A 15269-nucleotide genomic window follows, 5' to 3' on the forward strand; every position below is an offset into this window, starting at 1 on the left:
AATACAACAATAGGCTGGTCGGTCCGGACATTTTGACTGTTGATAATTTCATCTGCTAGACACGTGATACCAGCAAAAAGCCAGCACATGCCAGCTAATGTAAACCCTGGTCGAGGGACATAATAATTGTATTTTATGGTTAGCATACTTGGCTTATTAAAAGTCATAGCTAATGAAATATATTATTCCTTGTTGCAGGAAAATCCCCTTGGCCTTGGAGAACTCCTCCTCCGTTGCACCTACGCATAGGACAAGCACAAATTCCCACGGTAGCACTCCCTCTTCAGGCTTCCTGGGCCCCCCTGCCACCTTGCCCCAGACTCCTTATAGCCAATCCTACGAGGGCAAGTCCGTGCTCTCCTATGGGACCACCTTAAATGCCCGCAGCTCCCCACAGGGCGGGGCTGAGCACCCGGCCTACGGCATTACGCAGGCCCGACAAGTGTCTTCGTCGCCGCAGATGCCTTCAGCCCACTCGTCCTCATCCTCTTCTTCTTCAGCTCCTTCCCTAGCCTCAGGCCGGGCGCTTAAGTCCCGTTCATCCAGCAGCAGCACTACCAAGTCGTCAGCATCCTTCAGGCCCAAGGAGATCTCCTCTGGCCTCTCCACACCTGTCATCCCCAACTCCATTGGTGGGGGCGGCGGTGGAGCCAACAGTAACAGTAGCAACACTAGCTTCAGCTCGGGGAAGAAGAGGAAGAACAGCTCTATACTCTCTTCATCCCATGGCCCCTCTGAATCCTCCTCTACTAATGCCAACTACTCCTCCTCCACTTTCAAGAAGAACTGTGCGAATGTCGGCAGCTCAGGGAGCACCTACCACCACGGCTCATTAGGTCCTTCATCCTCATCGTCATTATCTTCCTCCCACAGCGGAGTCCACAGCGTGGGGCTTAACTGTGGCCCCACCGTGCGGACCAACTCACTCAGCCTCAAAGCCGAGCCTTCTGGAGGTTCGGCGGGCGGCTCTTCGGGGCCGCAAGCACGAGGTCCTCCCTCGGGCAGCCCTGCAGAATCCATCAAGCGCATGAGCGTGGTGATGAACAGCAGTGACTCCACCCTTTCCCTGGGGCCCTTTGTCCACCACCAGTCCTCATCCTCATCTGACCACCACACCAACTTCAGCCACCACTCCTCAGATGGGCGCCTGGAGGGCAAGAAGCGCAAAAGCTCTCCTGCCTCCAGCGGCATTAACAGTGGAGGTGGGGGAGGAGTGCTCGGAGGAGGAGGAGGGGTAGGGGGAGGGGGAGGAGGGGTAGGTGGACCTGGACCAGGTAGACCCAAAGTGGCCAAGTCACCTGCCATTAACAACATCCATGGGAAGCATGGGCGGAGCATTCCAGGGACACCAGGGCTACCCAACAACTCCCATTTACATCAGGTGGGTTTCCTACCGGACCAGTCAGGATGCATTTTCATTTCAAAAGTGGAGATAAATGTTTCATCTCGGCTCGGTTTTGTTCAAGGTCGTGTCGAGGAAGTAATCCACAAATTGCGAAAACGTGAAACTCGCTGCCCGACGACCTTTCCTAACCTTAACCATTCGGGGTCAATGCCTGACCTCAACCATCTTACAACTTGTGGGTTACCTTCTAGACGCTATCTTTATTGAAGTGTCCTAGTAAGCCGTGGCAGTGAGTCAGCATGTACAATGCAAAGACCCTTAAACCAGCTAAAAGGAATTCAGCCGTCATTAATTTTATTAGTTACGTCTGTACTTTTCAGTAGCTGCCTCGTGTATTTCCCCTTTGTATCCCCACCTCATCAATAAAACAGATACATAGAGCCGAAGTCAAGTCCCATCCGGTCTACCCTCTGTTCCCCGCATTTTGGGGAAACTCTCGCGAGATGGTTAAAGTTAGGCATTGGTCTTGAATAGTTAAGGTTAGGCTAGGTTGTCAGGCAGCGAAACTCACAACCCTCTGTTCCACCAGCTTCTGTAGCGCAACACAATCTCTCATTCAGCGTTTCTATCATAGGTCTCTCTGAAAAAGATTTGTTCCAAGGATTTACTTTCCATATTCTAAGACAAAATTGACATCCACTACAACACTTGCTTTAAGACATTGGAACATTTGTGATTTTAACTACGTTAACAATTGTTTTACACCTTGGTTTAATGAGGTTAAGGTTTTTCTACGAGGATAATTTTTACTGATTAAAAACAGTTAATATTTTAGCAGAGAACTAGAATACTAAACAAGCTACTTAACAGCCATTTTAACATTGATTTTTTTTTTTCTTCTTCCTCTTCCCCCAGCCAAAGGCTCGTCCCTGACAGCGGTGTCCGGCTTCTGTGTATGGAACCGGCAGGCGGACGGGGAAAAGTCCGGAGCAGTCCGCATACTGCTCTGGGCTGCACGAGGCCTTCTAAAATCAAACCCACATTACTCTCAGCTTCCCACAATCCTCAGGGTGGAGATGATCTGGACTGCCCAGTGAAGTCAATGTGGTCCTTACTATTTCTCCCAAAGCCATGTGTGTGTGTGTTTGTGAGTGTGTGAGTGTGTGTGTTGGGGTGGGGGGGGGTGCGATGGCACTGTATGTATAGCGTGGAGTGCCAGGGGTCTAATGAGCGAGCCAATGACCCCCCACGCAAGTGTTGTCCCAGTATTCTGAGAGGTCTTCCTGTCTTGAAGTAGGAGGAACAATAGCAACAGCCATGGGTCTCTTGAGCTGCGGTTCAAAGCTCATCGGGTTCAGGTTAAGGGCTGCCGCAACAAGCCGCCATGACGCTGAGCGACTGGGGAGACAACAAGCCGATCTCTTCCGCGTTTGTTAAAAGAATGAGTGTGCGAATGTGCGTGCGCGTGTACGAGTATTTTTCTCATGTCAGATTCTGCTGGACTACTGGAATTTCCAACTTAATTACACCCCCAGCGCCTGATCTCAGAAGCCTTGGAAGGAGAGCAGGAGGAGCAGCAAACTGTTACTTGCAACACCTTAAACAACACACAATCACCTTGTTGTTTCACTTTTCGTTAAGTCTGACTCTCTCTGGCGACACGTTTTGCGTAAACCTCGGATTACACACAGTAGCCTGAGAAGGAGCCCGTAGGGACGGTCTGGTCAATTCTTTTATTACCCAGAATAATTATGCAAGTGTTACCTTTTTATGATTTCTTATGAGCTTTTTACACTGAACTACAAAGAGTCTTTGTAGACGTGGTGAAGACAGTTGTGCTTTCAAATGTGAAAAGGACGCCTGATGTGCCCATTCGATTGAATCTTTTGTCAGAGAGATAACTTGGTCTTGAGGACACCTGTTAATTTTCTGAATCTCTTCATTGTGCAAAACGATCGCCACAGTAGACCTACCCCCGACTGTGAACAGCACTAAATAACTACTTTCTCCACAGGCACTGCTTAGTTGTCCACAAAGCTAGCCAAAAGCTGCTATCAGCTTTGCCAACTACTTTTTTTTTTAAACTAAAAGGTGGGCGGTCTTGCTCATGAAGCGGTGATAGTGCATTGCCTGTGTGGATATGAAGAAAAATCTGTGCAAACCGTATTGTTATTGCCACAACTTACCTACTTTTTACCCATACAGCTCTGTGAAATCCACAGCTGTTGTGGGCAGATGTGAATTGTCATGTTTATTTTTTTCCTACATAGGGAATCAGGTATGGTACGTCTTAACTGGAGCAAACTTTATGCACGTCACCTGTCTTCTGTGGGTTTGATTGTCCCTCCTGTGTGTGTAAAACCACTACCCAAGCTCTGGGTGTTACAGTTTCAATGCCTCACCGTAACATTATGTTGGTGCGTGTGTTGAGGAAAGATTTGTCATAGAATGGATAACCAGGCATTATACTCTATTCCTTTGTCAAAAATGGAGTCTTAAAAATCAGGCAATACTTGCCCATCTCGTCGGGATGTTTGCGTATTTTGAGTGGTCTCGAGTGGGTTTTATGGTGCGAGATTCATGGAGATGGCTTCACGGGACATATTTAAACTTTTGGCAACACCTGTTGATTTATGGAACCTCCACTGATGTCAGTGTGGAAAAGTAGAGGAGACAATTCTTTTAAAAAAAGATTCTTAATTTAGCTTTTTTTTTTTTTTTTTTTCTGGTAGCCTAATGTATCAAAACAAGTATTGAAGTATCCCTATTTGAGAATACATATTTTGTTAAATTGTACATAGTGAAATGTGTATTTTTGCACAGGCATTTTTCGTACACGCTGAATTTTTGGTACAATTTGAAAAAAAAGTCATTATTTATTTAGTAAAAAAGAAAAAAAAGATGACAAGTCAGAGAACTTGATTATTTGAAGTGGTTCACTGCCAAGTCTATATAATGCAATACGCCTATATGTAGAAGCTGAAGCATCTCATGAATCGTGTACTGAGATCCTTTAAGGAACAAAGGTGAAGTGTTGCCACTGTAGCATGCGTCTGTATGACAGAGATTACCTTTATTCACTTTTCAAGGTCTCAATCACATGTGCTTTTACAAGACATTTTACGTTGCCTAACTATGAATCACCACGACGACGACAAAAAAAAATTACTATATGACCCAATTAGCCTGTGATTTTGAAACGTCCTGCAGGCTTGAAGCTGTGCCCGTTGTCTAAACAGTTTCCATGGACTCTTCAGTCATACACTTTGTAGACCTTAAACCACATTTCACAATTGAAAAACACTTCTTTTATAAAAGGCTGAAGGGACTTAAAGCAATCATTGCAAGGAAGATGAACACTTCAAACAGTCCAACTGCTTGCATCATCGTTGCCAAACAAGTAATTTGAATCACCGCTTTTAAATAAATAAGTTTGCAGCTTTTAAAAGAAATATCAAATTAAGAAAGTGCCTGAATTTGTTTCACCCTGACTGTTTGAGGACAGTATTCTTTGGGTTGTTTTACCTTACTTGAATGTTCGAAGTGTTTAGGCGTTTGCTTTTAAATCTGCCTATGAACCCTAAATATGGTAAAACCTGAGCTTGTCAGCGGCCCAGTCTGAAACACTTTAGTGTTGTGTTGTTGCTTTTTTTTTGGGAGGGAGGAAAGGGAGGGGTATCCAAGTTTTCCAGACAAAACGTGGAGATTTTGTTAGCCTCAGTGTGGCTTACGCACCCTCTGGTTTACTAGGATTTTTACGTAGAACCCTTCAATCAAGTGTTTTGTTTACCCTCAAACTCCACTGACATCTTGGCATTGTTTCCAATAGATGGAAACATTGTGAGGATGTTTTTTTACTAGCACCATAGACTTGGAATGTGAAAGTGAAAGAGAATACAGCTCGTGTTTGGGAGGAGAAAATAAATCCACCATTCATACTATGTAAAAGCGTGTATAGATTTTTTTTTTTTTTGTATACATTATCAAAATCATTTTCAGCTGGACTTATGTATTGGCTGCTATGTAATTCATGAACAAAACATAGGTTAGAATTAATATTTAAAGAAAAAAGATTGTATAGTATATTTGTTTTGTAACAGGTTTCTGTAAATAAAATAATTTATACTGCTATTTATATGAAATGATGTCTCTGCCTCTTTCCTACAATAAACTAGAATTACCGCTTCATGGTTGTATCTCTCTGCAACCAGTAAAGTTGCAGTTTACATCCATGTCTGTCCAAAATGTCATCACTTTATCATTTTATCCTAGTAGACATTTGTGTGAAATTGTCATAATTAGCTAATTAATTCTTGAGTTATCGTCAAAATTGTGTTTTGTCAGGTCACATTGACCTTGACTTTTGACCACCAAATTCTAATCACTTAATCTTTGAGTCCAAGTGGACGTTTGTGCCAGATGTAATGAAATTCCCTCCAAACGTTCCTGAGATATTGATTTAACAAAAATTAGGTCACCCTTAACTACCAAATGTATGTGGAAAAATAAAAAAGTATATTATTTGGTATATTTGACTTCGTCATTAGAAGTTAGACCTGAAAAAAGACTGACACATGAGGATCGAACCCACAACCACCAGTATTCCATCCATACTTTACGATATACTATGACTTTTTTATGAAATTTTTCGACATACTATGACTTTTTTTATCAGAATTTTCGATATACTATACTATGACTTTTTATTCACCAAATTGTTCTACATACTATACTATGACTGTTTTTATTAGATTTTTCGACATGCTATACTATGACTTTTTTTTCACTACATTTTTCGACATACCATACTATGACTTTTTTCCTGAAAATTTTCGACATACTATGACTTTTATGAAATCTTTCGACATGCTATACTATGACCTTTGTTTCAGTCATAGTATAGTATGTCAAAAAGTTATAGCATAGTATGTGAAAAAGCAACAAAAAAGATCATAGTACAGTATGCCGACATGCTATACTATGACTTTTTTTATGAAATTTTTCGACATGCTATACTATGAAATGCGCACAGAAAGACGGATGGACATGCGTACGACGGACGGACAAACCCAAAAACACAATGCTCTCTCTCGCCGGCGTGGAGGCATAAAAAACAGCCTGGAGAAATGCAATGTCAACAGTTAAACAAATTTTATTATATACACAATATAAGAGTCACTTTGTCAGACAAACTACTCGTTCGGGTATACCAAGAAGAATGATGCAAGTCCCCCCCCTTGCATAAAAATATGGCCACCATGGTTACATGTTGATAACTCTCGACAACTTCTGGACTCTGTTCAGCAGCAAGTCACCCTTCTTGATGGTTTCTTGGTACTGCCAGTTTTTGCTATCAGGTCTGGAAAGAAGAACAGGATAAGATTTTAGAGGTCTGCCTTTACGGAGTTATTTCTGGAAATACTGCGGTTTGAAGAATGGTTACATTACCTATTGGTTTCCACAATCTCATTCACTTTATCAATTTTGCAGTGGAGACGGCCGGCGGCTATGAATCGGGAGAGTTCCCTGAGGAAGGAGAGGAGATCTCGTTCAGTAAGACAGATCAAATATCTGTGACAACATAATGCTTCTGTAAAACCTTGACCTGAGCACATGGTATGAAAAAAGGGAATACCTACACTACCACTCATGTCTGTACGGTAAATGTGAAGATACAGCCAGCAACTGGTTAGTTTAGCTTGGCAGCAAGGGTTACGTTGCGCCTATACTTTATGATAATAAAACGGAGGCTACATAGTCTGCACCAAGACGGCCTCCAACCATGTCAACAACAGCGCATCACGGCTTCACTCCTTCTGTTCCACCCTTCACAATAAAATCCCCGAACACACACACACTGGATCACTGCTTACTAGAGAGAACTTAGTCATTCAGAGCCTTCAGAGCCGCACTGTGTTTGTGTAAACATAGCAGAGGTGGATGAGAGACTACGGACGGAGCAGATGAAAATATTGCTACATGTTTGCATCATGTTTATGCTTGTTGAACAGCACAACTTCAACTTCACCTGGTTCACTTCTCTGTCTCCACTGCGGCCTCTCTGATCAGCTGTTCACTGACTTCACTGCGTGAATGTGTTTTATGTGGAGAACTCCACAGCCCCGACACAGAGCACGGAACGGCTTCAGCGTGATAAGAAACACTAACGTTACGGTTTTCGACCCTGTGGCCCGTTTAATACCAGGTTTCGGTAACCATCCCTAAATAAAATTATTTTTCTTCATCATCGCGGCTCAGGCAGTTGTTTGCGTTTGTGTTTATCGCGCATGTTCATATCGCAATGACGATGAAAATACGATTTAACAGTCAGCACTAATTAACAGTATTATTAATAGGCTGATATAGTCTTTATATCGTGATTTATTGGGAGATACCAAGCAATTCTATGTAAAATCAGACATTCAGCACCCACATATAGCCCGAATGGAATGAATGATAGTTTGTTTCATAACCACATTTTTCCACCAGTGCAACGATTGGATTGTGAGATCGACAGTTGAATCAGGATCCTTTGAGGACGATCGAATCGTCGACTATTTGGGGTCACCCCTAAAAAATGCTGACTTATCTTGCATCTCTAGGATGCCTAACAACATCTGGCAAAGGGACAGCCGATGAAAACTAGCCTCTTGGCTAACTCGGGTACATTTACATTTGTTTGAATGTTGATTAATGTACATTGTCCCTTTTCAAATAAAATAAAGTAGAAATCTAAAAATGTATCACTTGAGATTATTTGGCAGAAGTATGTATGTACATGCGCTCCAACACCACCCTGCTCTAAAATCATGAGGAGAGAACTACAACTAGGATTTCTGCAGTGACACTGAGGCTCAACCGGTGTACAAGATTCATTCTTTCAGATTGTCTCTAGAGACTGTGGTGTATGAACACGGTGTACAGGCACTCACTGGTCGATGAACTCTGTGCTGACGCCAAAGGCCTCGGCCATGTAGCCCAGGGTGAGGGAGCGGTAGGACTCTAGCAGCTGGCTGTAGGCCTGGATCCTCATCTCCCTCACATAGTAGCGGTAGTGTGGCGCAAAGAGCCAGTCCTTCTTCATCTCCTGCTCCACCGTGGCTGCAGCACACAAAGAGAACAAAGTTTCACGGTCATTATTGAAGTGTCACGCTGTGGCAGAGCAGGAAAAACACAGCAAGATGGCACACACATAATGCCTGTGACTAAAATCCAATTGTGACTCATTAAATAAATGAAATCCTGGAATACCAGACTGGAAAGAACAGCAAAATAACACTCTGCAAGTGACCAGATCAAGTGTTTGTTTCTTAGGTCAGTAAAAGAAAAGGTTTCCTCACCCAGAGACTGGAAGAAGACAGAGTAACGGCACTCGTAGAGGGAGAAAAGATACTGGCGAACAATAGGTAGACCGTGCAGCACCTCCAAGATCTCTGCTCCCTTTATTACCTAAAGAGGAAAACATTTCATTGGAGTCATACTGCCAACTTACATGTGTCTGAAAATATGTAATGCTAGCACCGTAACCTCAGTCTCCTACCTTTTCACGGAGGTCAGGCCTTTTGAGGGCGATCATGCACACGTAGACTGTGTAGGTGACGAAGGTCTTGTAGTCCATGAGCTCGTAGGAGGTGAAGGTGGAGACTGTGTCGAGGAAGAGCTCGGCGGCTTGCTTGAAGTCCCTGATGGCCACACAGTACAGGCCCTGGTAGACCTTCAGACGATTCCTCCTGTCCCAGTCTCCCCCCTCCTCAATAAGGCTGTAGAGAAAAGAGGAGCATAGAGAGGTGAGTACTGAAAAAGATTACAGAGACTTCTGGTTGGAGATGTTTCAGAACAAAGATACCGGAGCCTTTACCTCTTGGCTTTCTCTGAGTTGCGTGTGATGAGGTCGCTGTCCATGTAGAAGAGTCCGATCCTCAGCAGGTAGAAGACGATATCTAGTCTGTGACCTAAAGCCACTGTCTTGTCATAAGTCTTCCTGAAGGCTGTGAGGGCGCCCTCCTGTGGACGCACAAGACAAAGGCAGACAGTGTCAATGAATCTGCTGCTGCTACTACTACTACTACCACTACTACTACCACTACTACTACTACTACTACCACCACTACTACTACCACTACTACCACTACTACTACTACTACCACTACTACTACCACTACTACTACTACTACTACCACTACCACTACTACTACCACTACCACTACTACTACTACCACCACTACTACTACTACTACTACTACCACTACTACTACTACTACTACCACTACTACTACCACTACTACCACTACCAAGTCAATTCCAAAATTCTGAAACCTATTCTGAGACCCACCTATCAGCCAAAAAGCCATTGGAATATATAGGGGAGTATACCCACTTCCTCCTCAGTAACCTACCTATCTACCTAGTAGTACACCCACCTCATCCACAACACTACTGCTCGAGACTAACAGTGTCCCATTGTCCCAGGGACGATAGAAAATGTGTCTGGGATGCAGTAAACTCACTATTGACGCGTCCAGGGGACGTAACCTATTTTTCCCCTGATAATGCTCACTTAACGTTAGCTGTTAGTAGCCGTGAGCAGCACAGTCCTGCACGGAGCTAACAACATTAACAGGAGGCGCAATTGATTTACATTATGATGCGTTCAGTAAAAATCAATATTGGGTGAAGGTAAATTGTAACGTTATCATGATGTGGTCAAATGTAATCTTGTAAAATGAAGCTTTTGGCGAGAAACTTGAATAAATCCAGATGTTTGAAGGAGATGTTTTCACAGCAATATAAAATAGATTTTAGAGAGAGAATTATGATCTGTTTAACTTCCTAACAAAAAACAGTATGTAAACACTAATAAAAAGAGCGCATGTTGAAGTACATGGGATTTATTGTTTTACTTTAGTTTTTTACCGTGGTATCGAATTGGTATCGATAATCGTGGAATTTCACGGGTATTGGTATTGACTACTACATTTTTGGTATCGTGACATCCCTAACTGTGGGCATTTCATGTAACTACATCTATCTTGCCAAAGACGAAAAAAGCCTTTAGTTACTACAATACTATTTCAGAGGGAAACTGTCAACCACTTTGCTATAATGTCTGGTCATGTTAGGAAGGATGTACAGCAACTCTAATTATTACAGAATAGGTAATGAGAACCTAGTCAATAAGTGCAGGAGAGTGCTTTGGTAGTACTTAGGACTGTGGCTCTGATACAAAGCAGTGTTGAATAGGAAAGAGTGAGTGATACGTGCCTTGAAAAATACATCACTTAGTCATGACCTATGACCGACCGACCAGTCTCATATATACGATCTTTTGCAGGTGAAATTTTCACACGTGTGATCGTTTTACGTCTCGAACACAGCGGCACAGAACATTTGAATTTAAATTTTTTTATGAAAGAAAAGTTACAAAAATGTTTGTGTATGCTGTCAATTACAGTTCTTAGAAAGAAGGAAAATCAGAATCTGCATGCCAGACTTTTAAAAGCAACTTTCCATGGGTACCGGTAATGTTGTTTAGTGTTATGAATTCTGTTCATTGTCTAATCAAGATAGGAATGTGCCTGTGCTAAGGAGACACCTGACATGGGTTTGTCTTAAAGCTGAATGATGCATCTTTTCAGCACTGACACTACAATTTACCCATCTGCGATAGTAACAATGCAATGGGTTGTAATCTAGTGCAAACTGAAATGACACTAAAACTCTTACTGCTTAGAAAAATAATGAAAGGCAGCAAAAAGAGATTTTGAAAGAGAGGAAAACAGCATAGTCCCTCAGATAACTAACATTACTTTAGTATGACTTGATGATTTCTTGGTTACTGACCTAGCGTGCAAACACACTCTACGTGCACCGCAAACGACCAATCATAATTGTTCTCAGTACTGTGCTGCTGACGGTTTCAGTTACAACAGATATAAGAAAATAAATTAATTATACCGTACATAAGAGAATCATATATAGAATGAGCACTGTGTATTATGAAGTTTAGCCTGGATTTGATTATGAGGAATCAATGGTGTCGAGTGTAAATACTGGAGAATCGAACAGCTTTCTACCCCATTCATAGGTGACTCTAATCATTACATCGGCAGTGCAGTTTAATAAATAGTAAAGCTGATGATAAAGTTGCATATATCTGTGATTTGGCACACCAACTCCAAATCTATTTAATAAATACTGCATCAATAAAGCATTTTTTTTTTGCTCTACACTATCATTGCTGTGTGTCAGTGGTCAGAAAACAAAATATGTTGTCTACAGGCCAACTTCTATTACTCACTTTCATCATGACATCAGTGATATCTGCCAAGGTGTCAAACATTCAGAGTAGATAAACTTACCACATCAATAAACACCCACAGATTGCCAGTTCTAACTTTCACACTTTACAAGACATTATACCGGAGAAAGCATACTCATACAAGTTTTACGCGCTGACTGAGTTACCTTGTCTCCAATTCTGATGAGATATTCAGCTTTGGCCATCATGGCGTCTCGTATCTCGCTCTCTCCCAGATTCTTCTCTGCATCCTCCAGCACTTCATCCAGGCGCTTCAGCTCCTCCTCGTTGGCCTTCTTCATTTTACTCTGCAGGTCACTGTCCAGCTGCCACTTGAGATCCTTACACAGACCCTCATAATACGGTGCCATATCTGAAGCACAGAGAAACAAAAACAGTTTAATCTGTGGACTATTTTTTTTTGTTATTGAACATTTTTCATTTACAGACTCATGTAGGGATCCATAGCTTGCATATGAAACAACAACACAAACCAGAAAATGTACATATACACAAACATATACAGCCAGTGCAAACACATATACATCATAAGACAAAAAAACAGCAGTTCGGGAAAAAATAAACAAAAACTAATCAAAAAGAAAAAGTTAAACATTTGGAAATTTGGGGATTTGACAATATTCAAAATGTAAACTTAAAGAATTGAGCGGCAAGGACTAATTTACAATGAAAGACACTATAAGTTAACAGATTGACAATTCTTAGATAATAACATTAAATTAAATTAAGGAGGGTCTACTGCTTTTCCATTTGCATTTATGAATATGATATTTACCCAGATTTATAATTATGTTTGCCATATCCGACACCTTCCTTAAGAGACCATGTATATGAATCATAACCATAAATAAATCAAATGAAGGGTTGCCAGTTCTGATATTTGACCAGCTGTAAAGATCCTGCCAAAACTGCAATGTGAGTGAACAAGAGAAAAAATAAAATGCCCAACAGTTTCAGGTGCTTTCAAGCTAAAACCACAAGGATCTACTTCAAAATGAAATCTTTTTCTTTATTTTTTTCTTTAATTTATTATTACTTTATTTTCTTTGTATTAATATTATACATTTTCTTTAATTATGCTATCCTTTCTTTTTATTATTTTTTTTCTTTTCATTATTTTATTTCAATTTTTGAATGCTGAAGTTTTTTTTTGTCTAGTGTACTTATTGTGTTCGTCTCTAAGCTCAACTACTTAAAAAATTGGTTCATAAACTATTGTAATTACGAACTTTAAATTGCATATATGAAAACAACCTAGAAAAAAGGGGAACAAAAATAAAGTATGAACAAAATGAAATATTTTCTGTAGAGTTTCAGCAGCTGGAAAACATTGTTTATAATTTGAACTGAATATCTTTTATTTTAGGTGAAATTGGCCATAAAGACAATTGCAATATGAATTTATTAACATTAATCCTTTATCAATTATTCTTACTTTTGATGGTATATTGAAATAAAAAAATATATATTTTACATTTTAAAACATTGCTAATTACTGTGTTGTTTCTTTCACCAATGTTCAATTAACCAATCTTCAATTCAGGCAACTTAATAGACACATCTGAATATGCAAGACTATTTTATATCATGTGTTATAAAGGAAGTGGGATGGCTTTAACTATGACAGCCCTCAATTCAAAAGCAATTTATTTTCAAAAGCTATTTAACCAGCTGTAACGATTCTGCCAAAACTGCAATGTGAGTGAACCAGAGAAAAATAAAATGCCCAACAGTTTCAGGTTCTTTCAAGCAAAAAACCACAAGGATCTACTTCAAAATGAAATCTTTTCTGTAGTTTCAACAGCTGGATAACATTGTTTATAATTTTAAACTGAATATCTTTTATTTTAGGTGAAATTGGCCATTTAAGATAATTGCAATAAGTATTTATTAACATTGTTCTGTAATCAATTAGTCTGTCTCTTGATGGTGTATTGAATTTATATTTTCTTTCACCAATCTTCAATTCAGGCAACTTAATAACCCCATGTGAATATGCCAGACTATTTTCTATCATGTGTTATAAAGGAAGTGGGATGACTTTACCTGCTGTATGACAGCCCTCTACACTGGCTCCCTGTCTCTCAGAGAATTGATTTCAAAATACTCCTGCTGGTTTACAAAGCACTAAATGGTTTAGGGCCAAAATACATTTCTGATCTTGTGCTATGTTATGAACCATCCAGACCTCTCAGGTCATCTGGATCAGGTCTGCTTAGTGTCAACAGAGTCACAACTAAACATGCAGAAGCAGTGCTCAGTTTTTATGCACCAAATATCTGGAACAAGCTCCCAGAAACCTGCAGGACCAACTTCAACTCTGAGATCTTTTAAATCAAAAACATTCCTGTTTGCTGCTGCCTTTAATTAAACCAGATAATGATCTTATATACTGCACTAGAGCTTTTACTCTTGTGTGTTATACTCTATTCTAGCTTTTATTTGTATAATCTTTAATGTTTTTATAACTGTTTTAATTATGTCTTAATGTTCTTTTGCACTTTGTCTCAATCTTCTTGAGTGTTTATGTAAAGCACTTTGAATTGCCCTGTTGCTGAAATGTGCTCCACAAATAAAGCTGCCTTGCCTCAATTCAGAAGCTATTCCTGTTCAGAAGCTAAGCTAACATGACTTCTGAGTTTTCTAACATTTACAACATAAAAACAGATTTAATATATAAATGAAGCAGACTTTTATCTGTCTTTATGTTGTCCCCTGTAAGTTAAGCTCCAGTGGAAGTCCACAGAACTTGAATATCATATATAAAAACAAGTTAAAATGTAAAGTTTAACAACCCTTCATCAGATAGCATGTTAGCTGCTAACAGCTAGCACAGTTAGCTAGCATGCTAATTCCTGTTGTGATGATTGTTAAACATTTAAATGAATCAGCATTTAAGAGACACTCTGCACAAACATTAGTGCACACATTTAACATCAGCATCATGTGAATAAAGACCGAGTTATTGATGCTACAGTCTCACACAGAGTGAATCAGTGCTACATGCTAACTCACTGTTAGCCTTGATCGCGTCCATGAGCTCGGTCTTCACCGCGGCGTCCTGCCGGTGTCCGTCCATCGTCAGCAGGAACTTCAGCTGAGCTATCCTCAGGTCCGGGTTCTTAGGCAGACCCTCCTCCTCCAGGTTCTCTAGCGGCATCTTGGGTTTAGTAAAAGTAGAAACAGACAGAGAGACTGGAGGTTTCCTTTGTGCTGAGAGAGTTCACTGACTGAACGATGACTATGGAGAACTCTGGACTGGTGTTTCCGGCGGAGGAGAGAGCCTGAGCGTTAATGACCGAGTTACCATGTACTGCCCCCTGCTGGTCAGGAAGGGGAACAACACACATGGCCAAATTCAATACTGCACTCTAATAGCATGTAGGTCTATCAGTGGTTGAAGAAGCACTTCACTTCACTCCTCCTATTATCTTTGGGGTCAATTTGACCCCATTCAATTTTTAACGTCTCTAAATAAATGATTGACATCATTTTTTTTGCTTCATATTTAATGACTTTTCCTAATTTAATGGGGACAACTGGGTAAACATAAAATTAAAATGATGATATGTTTTCAATGTCCTGTACACATGCTGTACGCATCGG

At 40.7% G+C, this 15269-nt stretch overlaps 2 protein-coding genes across 2 annotated transcripts in view; one reads left to right on the forward strand and one right to left on the reverse strand.

Moving 5' to 3' along the window:
• The window catches only part of LOC119492143 (ataxin-7), a 37855-nt gene extending 32361 nt beyond the window's left edge, over positions 1 to 5494 (forward strand). Inside the window, exons 12-13 of the mRNA XM_037776539.1 lie at positions 199 to 1381; positions 2261 to 5494. Of these exons, the coding sequence (XP_037632467.1) occupies positions 199 to 1381; positions 2261 to 2278 (1201 nt within the window). The 3' untranslated portion in view covers positions 2279 to 5494. The remainder of the gene's footprint in view (positions 1 to 198; positions 1382 to 2260) is intronic.
• A 985-nt stretch (positions 5495 to 6479) lies between these two features.
• psmd6 (proteasome 26S subunit, non-ATPase 6) lies at positions 6480 to 14950 on the reverse strand. The gene is made up of 8 exons (XM_037782306.1): positions 14679 to 14950; positions 11810 to 12015; positions 9204 to 9349; positions 8886 to 9105; positions 8686 to 8794; positions 8278 to 8446; positions 6794 to 6871; positions 6480 to 6704 (listed from the first exon to the last, which is right to left on the reverse strand). The coding sequence occupies exons 1-8, from the start codon at positions 14821 to 14823 to the stop codon at positions 6608 to 6610; spliced, it is 1170 nt and encodes a 389-aa protein (XP_037638234.1). The 5' UTR covers positions 14824 to 14950; the 3' UTR covers positions 6480 to 6607.
• Positions 14951 to 15269: the final 319 nt, after the last annotated feature.

The sequence above is a fragment of the Sebastes umbrosus genome, chromosome 1 (genome assembly GCF_015220745.1).
Source record: "Sebastes umbrosus isolate fSebUmb1 chromosome 1, fSebUmb1.pri, whole genome shotgun sequence".
NCBI classification, from domain to species: Eukaryota; Metazoa; Chordata; class Actinopteri; order Perciformes; family Sebastidae; genus Sebastes; species Sebastes umbrosus.